The 12131-nt window shown below is 34.1% G+C and overlaps 1 protein-coding gene across 1 annotated transcript in view; it reads left to right on the top strand.

Annotated features, from left to right (window-relative positions):
• Nucleotides 1-12131, top strand: part of HIF1A (hypoxia inducible factor 1 subunit alpha) — a 45129-nt gene continuing 32998 nt past the window's right edge. Inside the window, exon 1 of the mRNA XM_051977784.1 lies at nt 1-435. Coding sequence (XP_051833744.1) covers nt 401-435 — 35 coding nt within the window. The 5' untranslated portion in view covers nt 1-400. The remainder of the gene's footprint in view (nt 436-12131) is intronic.

The raw sequence follows: 12131 nt of genomic DNA on the forward strand, positions 1-12131 counted from the left end.
CTCTTCCCCCGCCCCCTTCAGCCTCCGGTCCTCCCTCAGCCTCCGCCTCCCGAATTTCAGTGCAGCCTCTGTGGAAAGAGGAGGGAAGCAGAGAATCGGCGCTGGTACGCGCCTGACCAGGCCGCGGTGACAGAAACTGAAGACAGAAAGCCAGACTCATACTCCTAGGATTTTGTGAACTCTCCCTTCTTCCGGATCGCTTTGGGTTCTTTTATTTTTGGAGGGGGAACGTGGTTGTGGTGGAGTCGGGGACCGCGTGTGTCCTTCCCCTCTTTAACCGCCGCCTCAGAATTGCCTCTCCATCTCTCTTCATTCTCTTTTTGCCTCGTGTCTGAGGAGCCGGAGCTTAAACCGGAGCGGACCCAGCGGAGGAAGCGCCTGGTGGCAGGGGCGCTTAGCCATGGAGGGCGGCGAGGGTGCGAACGACAAGAAAAAGTAAGTAAAGGGGGATTTAGCTGCCTGGCGCCCCTAAAGCCCACCACGCGCAGCGGGGAGGAGGAAGAGGAAGAGAAGGAGGAAGATGTGGATGTGAGTGTAGAGAGGAGGGGTCTGCTTGTATTCATTTCTTCCTTTCTGTCCCCCCTTCTCAGTCGGGCTCCCCCCCTTACTGTCCACGTCGCCATCTTGGTGTGGGGGGTTGGAGAGCCATTGAAAGTGGGAGTCCGGGACGTTTTAGCCCCTGGTCCCCTCCCCCGGCAGCCACCGCGCGGGCGCGCGCGCTCTTCCCTCCTCCTACCCCCACCCCCTTTTCCTTGCGACCCCCGCCTGAAAATCCAGCCTTGGAAAATAAAGCTGCTTACGGTCACCATACTCTGCTCTTTCCCACCTTCTACTTCTAGGCGCTTTCCTACCTTCCTCTAGCTCGGTTCTGTTGAAAATTCCCTTTAGAGGAAGGGGCTGCAGTTAGATCTGGCTGAACCGTGTAATTTTCTCCCGGGCCTTACCCTTTTTTTGCACTGCCATACTAGTTTGGTGTCAGTGTTCTAAAGAGATCGTGGTTGTATCTTGCCAGGCCATGAGTGAAGGAGCGAATTGCAATGGTTTTGTTATTTTTTTTAGCACCCCAACTTATTATTTCGTTTTCTCAGCTTAATTTTTTTTTTCCTGTCAGATCGGTAATGCTCAGCTGGCATTTATTATAAGCGCAGTGTGTCTAGTTGGAAGTGAGACATTAGCAGCGTTACAGAAAACACCCACAATTGCTCTTTTGTATTATTATCAAATGCTATAGGAGAATCTAGATGTGACATTTGCCTCCTTGGCAAATAGCTTAAGGGAAATGTGATGCAAAGTTAAGTGTGCGAAGTGACCAAAGTGCGAAACAAAACAAAAGTCCCATAAGCTCTGAGAATTATTGGTTTTCCCCATTTTCCAGCGGGGCTGTAGTTGTGTTAGTAGTGTATGAAAATTTTTAATAAAAATGTTAAAAGGAATAACTATTTTCATGTAACTTCTTGAAAGTGTGGGAAACATTGTGAGCTTTAATGCGAAACAAAGAATTTTTAAAATGCAAATGTTTAAGGATTTGGGATAATTTTAAAATCAGGCACATTAGCTCCAACATGTTATTTTTTTAGGTAAAGAAATTTTGTCTGTATTGATGTGTGAAACTTTTGTAAAATATTGAAATTATGTTTGCTCTCTGTTTTGATAAACTGGTCTTTATTTCACGATAAACCTTTCTAATCTCTATCTGAAAACTATATGTTTGTTTTATATTATCTTTTTTTTGGAGATGTTTTCTTGACTCATTTAGAATAGAAATTTTTTGAGGAAGGTAAATAAGGTATAGATAAAATAATTCAATATTTTTACAATATGAAAAAGTTAATTCAAAAAATATTTCCTTCTCTGTAAAATGAGGGGATTGGACTAAGTAGCTTCTAATATGTACTTTCCAGCTTTTTTTTTTCCAGCCTTTTTAAGAGATCAACACAGAGGCTGTTATAGAAGTTGGTAGGAATAAACAGAAATAATCACAGAAATCATTATAAAGCTTTTACCTGAAAAGGATTGTACAACCCAGACTAGAGAATAACTCGGTATTCTAAATGTAGTTTGCTAGTTTTGTAAGTGAAAGATGCATTAAGCAAAGTTATATGCTTTTAGTTCCCTTTTGCAAATAATATTACACTCCATTTCACTTCTATTTTCAGAAGCCAGTAGTAATTTTATGAAAAGAATTGTGTATGGGTCCACTTTCTTGAGCAGGGTTTGTTATGACTGTTATTTTTTATTATTATTATTTTTTGCCTTTGTGTACTCAGGGCCTAGTAAAAGTGTCTTTCTTGTAGTAGGGACTAAAAAAAAAATTGTTGAATGTAGACGTTCCTTTATGAAAGCTAGTAATTTTTGCATGTTGAGATACTTGACTGTTCTGTATTTGTATTAGGAATAAAATGAATCCAATTATACAAAATATAACACTTGGAAGATTATTATTACTCCCTCAATTCTGGTTTTGTGCTACCAAGCTAAATAGACTTAGAAAAAATCTTACTTAAAAAGTTAACATATCTTGTTCTCTGATTTAGCCTTTCTAAAGTAGTATGTCCAGGGTCATAAATATCTTTGTTGATGGGAAAGTCCATAATGTTCTTCTAGAACAAGTTTTCTTAATCTGGACTAGGTTTGTGGATACATTTCAGTGAGTCTGTAAACTTGCATGAGACAGAGGAGAGGAATCATTTATTTTCACCAACCATCAATTTCCTTTGTAAAGCATATATTTTATTTTATAAATTTAAAAACATTTTGAGAATTCATAAACTGAAGTTGCTAAAGAGATTCTTTTTTGCTTCTCTTAAGATACTTATCTTGAAACAAATTATTTTAGTTTTGCAGTTTTAAACCCATATCTTGTTCTTCATTGGAAATGGAAAGTTTTAATGTATCTCTATACACTTGAGTTTACTGTCAGTCCTAACAGTTTGCTATAGCTTCAATTTCTTTAATTTCTTTAGAGGTTCTTATAAATGCTTTTATTCTCTGAATTTTATTCAGCATCATCAGCTCAAAAAAAGTAAAATTCAAAACTATCCTGGGAACTCGAAAAAGGACAGAATCAATCCTTTTTATATTTTCCTACTTCTAATGCATTCTTTAATTGTTAGTCTTGAATAATAGTATGGTATGCACTAGTATCTAGCTTCTTTGAGACTGGGTCTTTTTTTTTTTTTTTCTCGTCAAATAGTTGGCTTTTTGGTTCTTAGCATGTTTCAGCTATCATGCTAAGCCCTGGGGATACAGAAACAAGTGAAAAAGCCCTTGCCCTTACATTTTAATAAAGAAGTAGCATTTTTAAAAGTATTTGTGTAATATATACAAAATGTATACAAAGTAGTTTGGAGAGAAAAACCACTAGTTAAGAGCAAATTTCCTGATAATTGCTCTAGAATAATTAAAAACATCTTAGTACCTGGATTCACATCCCAGCCTTGGGCAACTTAACTTCTTAAAGTATCTTAATTTCACCAAAGTTTCAGAATAGGTGAAATATAATAGAATCTTTGCTAAATGTGGTCAATTCTCTCTACATACCAAGTGGTGTGCTTAATAACTAAGTCATTGAATGATAACAAACCTCACAACTTTTTATATCCTTTAAAAAACTTTTTATCCTTTTTCTTCAGTCTTTCACTTGTTTTACAGGATTTGGTATTAATTTTTACAAAATTTTGACACATTCTTTAATTCATCATGAAAGCACACTTAGCACACTAGATAGTAAGCATAAATTTGATAAACATTCAGATTACTGCCATAGGTTTTCATTGAAATTGAAATTAATCAAGTTTCAAGACCATTGAAGCATATTTATTTCCATTTCTTGGACAAATTTTTTAATCTTTTGTGACATGGTAAGAGATTGTATTGTAGTGTAATTAGTATAGTGTTCTATTTCATTTGATAATTTCTGTAATTCTAGAATAATGGCAGAATAGCAACATTTATCAAGAGTTTACCAGTATCTTCCGATTGGAAGTAAAAAGCTCTAAAAACTTTCAAAGTAGATACGTTACAGTCTGATGAAGATTCCCAGATCTTACAGCTTCACCTGGATTTCTTCTGAAAATAATCTTGGTATAGACAATGAGGTTTACCACTAAAAATGACCTTTTCCCAATCTTTAATACTCTTGTCTTTATATTGTCTTGCACATGACAATGTTGTTATTGGCAATGGTTAACAACTGATTTTTACTAATCTTTTACTAGTAAAAGCCTACAAGCACTTAAGAGAAATCTACAACCTTTTCAGCTGCCAGGCCCTATTGAATATATTTTGTAAAGATTAATGAGACTTTCACAGCAATGATACATGACAGTCACATTAAGTGTGCTCTGTAATACTATTGCACATTTCCTTGGAGAAACATCTGTTCTTAAAGATCACAGAATTTAAAACGACACGAGAGCAATGAAATTTGTATATTTGGCATAAAATTCAGAAGTACTTTAACTCTGAGAACTAACTAAAGATGGGAAACCAGCTCGGTCTGGTTTTATCTGGTTAAAAGTCAGACTTCATGAGTCAGATTACTCTCAGTAGAAAGACACAGGTATAACTGTTTAAAAAAAAAAAAATTATCCTTGATTATTAAAGCAGTCTCGTCTCTAGAATTTAAAGCCTTCCACAATCTGGACCCAGTCTACTTTACACTTTCTGCATTCCAGCCATGTAAACTGGAATTCTCAAACTCAGAATTATCACACATCTTCTTCCTTTTTTTTATTGTCTCCATACCATGTACATCTTCACTTTTCAGAGTCAGTTCTTAGTAACATTCAGTTAAGACACCACCATCTCCTGTGTAGCCTTTTCATGCCTATCACTTCACAACTTGAAAGGTAAATTGTAAAATTTCTACCAAGGTTGGAGAAGGAGATGATGACTAGAGAGTTTGAGTGATTCATATTTACTGATACCATCTAAAAGGTATGACTTTTACATCTTCATTATTGATCTTACTTTAGGCGTTAATCTGCAGAAAAATACTTTTTTGGAGATAAATTTGCCACAATTCTTTTTTTCTTTTTACTTTTGTTTCCAACAGATTAAGATTGTCCTTCAAATGTTTCTTAATATCCCAAGCATATTGATTCTCCTTTAGTTTATTTTAAAGGTAACTGTCATTTTGAATAAAGGTCATTTAGTTCCTCCAACTTTTAGACCCAAGAGTTGTGACTTTAAAGGTTTTTTGACGTTAACAGTTATCAAGGGACTGCACTGTGAAAAAATTATTTTACGCTAAGTATGATATGATAAATTAATCTGGTATTTGAATATGACAGTAAAAACTAAGGAAACATTGTGTCGATCACTGAACATAAGCTCCTTCAAAGTAGAAATTTTTTTAAATTGTTTTTGCTCAATTTCCCTAGCACAAGCACATTACTTGATATGTGGTCAGTCAGTCAGTAAGCATTTATAAAGTGCTTACTATGTACTAGATATTCTCCTTAGCACTAAGGATATCAAAAAAAAAAAAAAAAAAAGAAAGAAAGAAAGAAAAGAAAAAAAAGCTTTGCTTTTGAGAACTTTAAAATCTGGCGGGAGAGACAGTATGCAAACAAGAGATAGGATAAATTGAAGAAAATCAATAGGGAGGAAGGCACTATTTGTAGAGTCAAGAATTGCTTCTGAGACTTTAGTTGAAACTTGGTACAAAGCTAGGGAACATAAAAGGTGGAAATAAGGGTAGGGAAGAGTTCCAGGCTGGGGTGACAGCAAGTAAAAGTGCCTGGAGTTAGTAGATGATATGGCTGGTGTAAGGAACAAGGAGGCCAATGTCACTAGATTGTTGAGTATGCTGAGGGGAATGATGGAGTGAGAAGATTGGAAAGATAAAAAGGGACAAGTTTTGGAGGGTTTTGAAAGCTACAAAAGATTTTATATTTGATGCTGGAAGCAATAGGGAACCTCTGGAGTTGATTGAATGGTGCGGACTGGAGAGGTAAGGGATGGGCAGATTTAAACTTTTGGATTATTGATTTGAATAATTCAGAGTGAACTGGCATAGCAAGGGAGACTCAAGACAAAAGACCAATTAGCAGATTACTGTAGTAGTCCAGACATGTAATGAGTACCTGCACCAGACTGGTCAAAGCTTCACAGGAGAAAGCGGGATTATATATGAGAAATATTAGAAAGATAGAAGAGGGAGCCCTTGGAACTGATTTAATGTGGGAGAATGAGAAAGAATGAAAAGTCAGGGATATTTCTAGGTTACACTCTTGAATTACTAGGAATGCATTGGTAAACTCCAGAGTATTAGGGAAGTTGGAAGAAGGAAAGGTTTAGGTAGAAAGATGGTGATTAATAAATACTTGTTGATTGATATAGTAAATTAAAAACTTAATTTTCTTCATTGGATAGAGATTATTTCACTGGTTCTTTGATATTCTTGATAATGGCATTCTCTTTTTCAATACAGATTGTAACTTGTAAATATATTTTTTTATTATCCTTTGTGTGGGTTTTTTGGGGGAAGGGTTTGGTTGTTGAGTTTTTTTGTTTTTGTTTTTGTTTTTGTTTTTGGTCTTCAGTAGATTCTGCTCAGAGGATCCACGTAGGATGCTAAAGGTTCTAAGTCTTTTTCATTACTTGGTTAATATAGACAGTAAATTGCATTATACATCTCTTTTTGTTTTTGTCACATGAGTGTTCCACTTTTTATGAAGTGTGTTTCCTCTTTCTAGATTACAGGAATGTAAGACAGGGATACTATATAGAGGGAGTACCTCTTCAGGTATGGAATGGATCATGGAATGGATTAGATACATATATATATATATATATATATATATATATATATATATATAAAAGACATTGCCTTCTTACTCTTAGATTCTGGCATTAATTTTAATCAAGTCATTTTGATGTAATTGAAAATAAATCATAGCCTTCTTGCACCCATCATGTAATTTTCCATTTTTCTAGGATTATTCTCAAGTTTGATTCTTCAAAAATTATAGTATTTGAAGAAATACAGTGAATGTAGGGAGAAAATTTTGGAGGGAACATTTAGGATTGTGAAAAGCAATGTGTATTTTCTCATATGCATGTCTCTTTTGGCAATCTTTCCTTTTGGACCCTGTGTTATTCAAATCCTTATTTGAATTGTTTTGCTGCCTAATATCTCTGTAACCTTAGGCAAGTTCCTTAACCTTTCTAGCTCTCTATTTTCTCCAGTGAAAGGTCAGGGAGTTTGACTAAATGATTTCTTAAGTTTTCTGTCCACTTAAGATATCTATCTCTCATACTAGAATATATGATTTAGCAGATATCTTGTTTTTAGACTCCCTTTTTCATTAATGATTATTGAACAAATAGCAACTTACTTTATCACCCCCAGATTATTTGAATGGATTCAAGTTTTCATCCATATCGCTAATAGAAAAATATTTCTTATGCATAGATCTGGTCACATATTTCCATGTTTAAAACAAAACAAAACAAAAAACAGTGTTTCTCCCTTGTCTACCAAGTAAAATCGTTGGCATTTAAAGCTTTTCACAGTCTGGTGTGATCTTATTTTATAGACTTATCTCATGTTACTGATGGCCAAACTGCACTAATCCCTGACTCCAGACTACACCCTATCCTCTTCTGTGTTGTTGCTGTGCTTGCAGTGTTTTTACATTCCCTCTTACCCTGTTGAATTGCTCTGCAAATTTTAAAGCTAAATTCAGATGTTATCTCTGATGTGAAATCTTCCCAGATATGCCCAGTTAATAACAACCTGTTTCATGCCCTTTAAAATACATAATAAAGTCATGAACTTTTTTTTTTTAATGTTTTATCCTTTTACTGGGTTGAAAGATCTAAAGATATAAAACTTAGATTCTTGTTTGAAGAATTTTTTAAAGTTCCCCTTAAATCAGAAGGGTCAGTTTTTTGATTTTTTTTTTTTTTTATAACTTACATGCAATGAAAACATATCAGTTTTCTGGTTGTAAAGATATGCTCCCTTAAAAATCATAAGTGAAAAATTGTTTGTTTTTTTTTTTTTCACATTTTGTCAAATATGCCTTCAAAACATATTGATCATTCTCATGAGGATATTATAATTATGAAAGTTAGAAAATAGGTGTATAGTTTGGTAGTTTCATTTTCTTGATATTAATATTGTCCATGATTTTTCCCCCTAACTATTTGTTATCTTCCTTGTTCACAGATCTTTAAGATCATGTCACCTCCATCACAGATTTCCTTAGTGTATACCTGGGCTCATCCAGTCAATCGACCAACTAGCATTTATTAAATGCTTATTATGGGCATGGTTCACAAATTTATCTTAAGGACCATTTCCTGTACTATTCTTAAGTGCTATTTCTTTTGAAGATTGCATTCTTCCTTTAAAATAGTTTAGCTTTTCGGTTGATCTCTGGTCTCATTGGTGTGTGTGCTCCCTCTTAATTATGTCAATAGCAACCTCTTCATACTTTTCTCATTCTGTGTGATTTTTGCCCATCTTCCTAGAAATTTTATTCATTAAGTCTACCTAAAGTGCTTTCTCTAGCTCTCTTCACATTATACAAACCACTAAGAATGTTAGAAGAGTTGATCATTGGTTATCCTTTATTCTTGCTACATGACTATCCTATTTCCTTTACTTGGTCATGTACTTCTTTGATGTTATCTCTTATGACACTTCTCTTCTACAATTTTCATTAATAATATACAACATTCTAAAAAAAATCTTGGCAGCAGGTTTCTCTGATAAAGTTCTCATTTCTAAGCAAGATAGAGAACTGCGTCAAATTTATAAAAATAAGAGCCATTCCCCCATATGAGTAGGAAGTTTTCAGAGCACATCTTAATTTATCATCAGCCATATGAAAAAATGTTGCAAATCATTATAAGAAGAGAGATACAAACCCTTCTTAATACCCAACAGATTGGCAAAATGACACAAAAGGAAAATAACAAATGCTAGAGGAGTTGTGGGAAAAGAGGGATATTAATGCTTTGTGGAGCTATGTATTTTTGTCCAGCCATTTTGGAAATCATTTTGGAACTGCCCCAAAAGTTGTTAATTTTTCCATACCTTTTGACCCATTAAAATCCACCTATAACTCAAAGAGATCAGAGAGAGAGGGAAAGGACCCTCAGACAAAAATTATGAATAGCAGCTTTTTCATGGTGGCAAGAAATTAGAAAATGAGAAGCTGTGTATTTGTTAGGGAATAACCAAATTATGGGGTGGGGGTAGAGGGAGGTCTTTAGGGAGTGGAGGCTTAGTGATGGAATACTATTGTACTTTAAGAAATTATGAAAAGCATGATTTTGGAGAAATATGGTTATACTTGTGTGAATTGATGCAAAGTGAAGTGAGCAGAACCAAGAGAAAAAAATATGTAACAAAACATTATAAAGACAAACACTTTTGAAAAACTTGAGAACTCTGATGAGCATGAAAGACTTGGAAACTAATTGTTCAGAAAACTGATGATGAAACATGGTTTCCACCCCAGATAGACGATAGACTCAAAAGTACATATTGAAGCATTGTTTTTTCTTCTTTTGGACATGCTTAATGAAAGAATTTGTTTTTCTTGGTGATATATTTTTAATAGGTTTTGTTTTTCTTATTTTTTCAATGGGTGAGAGAAGAGATTTTGAACTGAAAATAAAATAAAATTGAATTTAAATAAATATATAGCATCCTACTGATGTCCACTGCAGCTTTTTAATTCATTTTAATTAAGCCAATATTTTTAATTAATTGGTTGATTGATTTAATTAATTCATTTAGCATCACCAGAAGAAAAAGTGCTAATGGTGGACATTTTTATAGATAAGCTTGAGGTTGTTAAAATCATTGCATAATTTCCCAAGTAAATTTCTCTCTGCTAGTCAATTCTAGGCACATCTCATCTGTCTGTCAATAGTGTCTTATCTCAGTGTAATGACCCTCCAGCTTTGTGTGTGATCACTTGGACAATAGACATTCTTCAACCACTTTCCCTCCCCATATGTAGGTAGTTAGGTAGTTCTGAATCACTTATTTTATTTTGGAGGCCTCGCAGTCTTTTGGAGCTTGAAGTGGTGAGCCACGTCATCTGCAGATAGCATCTATAAGACCTCATTATCTATCAAAGTATGTTTGAACAATTGCCATCCTAGTTTGTTTTGAGTTGTCCATTAAAAATATGAGATTACAAATTTTCATTGTCAATAAAAATTCATTTCTGTGTTTGCTTCATAAATGGCATAGACTAGTATGTAGTTCCCCTTCCTTTCTACTAGCACTTAATATACAAACTCTCAGCTTTGTAAAATTGATAAAGCAGGTTGTGGTTTTTGAAATGCAAGGTTATCTATTTTAAAAAATGATTACTTTTTTTTTTTTCTGATTGTTCAGACTCCCGAAGGGATCATGCAATTAAGAACTTATTTAAACCTCTGGGGCTGGTGTGTGTTTCTTTCTTTCTTTTTTTTTTTTAAAGAGTTCTGTCCATTATTTGAAGATTTAAGAAAACCTCATTTTTTGGAATTACAAAAGCATTAAATTGGGAAGCCTGAAGTGTTATGATATTAGTTCTATTATTAACTATTTGTATGACCTTGAATAAGCTTGTTTTCCTCAGTGGGTCCATCCATAAAAGTAGGGGGTTAAACTAGGTATTCAAGTTCTTTTCCAACTGTAAAATTTTCTGAGTCTAGTGAATGCCGTTGGAGAAAATTAGATATTTTTAAAATTCTGAAAGAAAATAGACTTATATAGCTTAACCTTGAGATTAATTTTATTTTAAGCAATTATTGATAATTTCGTTTTCTGAACCTGTGTTGAAATAGTCTTCTAAGTTATCTATTCCAAGACATATCCTTTAACAAAAATTGTCTTTCACATATCTAATAAATGGTATCCATCCTACTTTGCATAAAGAACACTGGTAAGGAGAAATAGTTGTGTAAACAAGTCAGTCATTCTCCTTTTGGAGTCCTAATTTTTATTAAAGTTTTCTTTATATTAAACTCTCTGAAACTGAGCAGAAGTCCAATCCTATTATTTTACATGACCTTTAAATACTTAAAACTGTCATGTCTTCCACTCTACTCTCTAAATTACCTCAATTTCTTTTATTAGTTTTTGTATGGTACAATCTCAAAGCTCTTTTACTGTCTGTGTCATACCTCCAGCATGCCAATGTTCTTAAAATGTGGTTGCTTAGAACCAAAGATAGTATTCTGAATACAGGCTGGTCAGGGCACAGAGTATTTGAGACAGTCACTTCTGGTATAGTCCCAGAACACTTTGTATTTTATAGCTTACAGTCTTATTTGCTTTCTAGGTTGCCTGTCACACTGATGATTTGCAGAGCTTTTAAAATTTGTTATTCTAATCATATTCTTTCCATCTTATACTTATGAGGAAGATTTTTTTGAACTCAAGTGTAAAATTTGACATTTATCTCTTGTAAACATATTAGATTCAGTCCAATGTTCTAGTTCAGTGTATAGTCTTTTATTCAGAGTTATTGATGACTCCAATATATACCCAATATATATTATCAATAGATGTGGCAAGAGTTTCAGACTTAACTCAGAGCTATTTACAGCCACATATAGACATATTAGAAGTAAAATTTAGTTTCAAAACACAAACACTGAGGAATTTGGTTTAATCTTTAATATTAAAAAAAAACCCTCATTAATGTACCAAAAAATGCTAGAGTATAATGCAAAATCATGAAAACGTGTGGCTAAATTTCCCTATGTGTGCACAAAATCATAAATGCACTAGCCAGTCATCCACATTCAACAGTGGAAACTTAAAACTAATCCAAATCTTTGTGACCAAGAAGCATTGAAATGTATTATCTTCTATCTTTTACAGACAAGGATCTACTACAATTATTTTGTAATAAAAAAAAAAAAAAAAAAACAACCCAAACATCTTCCTTCAACAGATATCCTACTGGGAATAGGCCAGCATAAATAAACCAGATTAAAAACTGGATCACAAACTTGAATTTAGGAGATTCATTTGTAAGATTTATCACAATTTTAAGGTGAGAAACAAATCCTCTTACTCATATCCCCCTATAACTTTCTTAGACTGAGATTGCCCTTGGCTGAACATATTCATCCATCTTACCTTTATGAATTTTGACTCACTGAAC

Source organism: Antechinus flavipes, chromosome 2 (assembly GCF_016432865.1).
Source record: "Antechinus flavipes isolate AdamAnt ecotype Samford, QLD, Australia chromosome 2, AdamAnt_v2, whole genome shotgun sequence".
In the NCBI taxonomy this organism is placed as follows: Eukaryota; Metazoa; Chordata; class Mammalia; order Dasyuromorphia; family Dasyuridae; genus Antechinus; species Antechinus flavipes.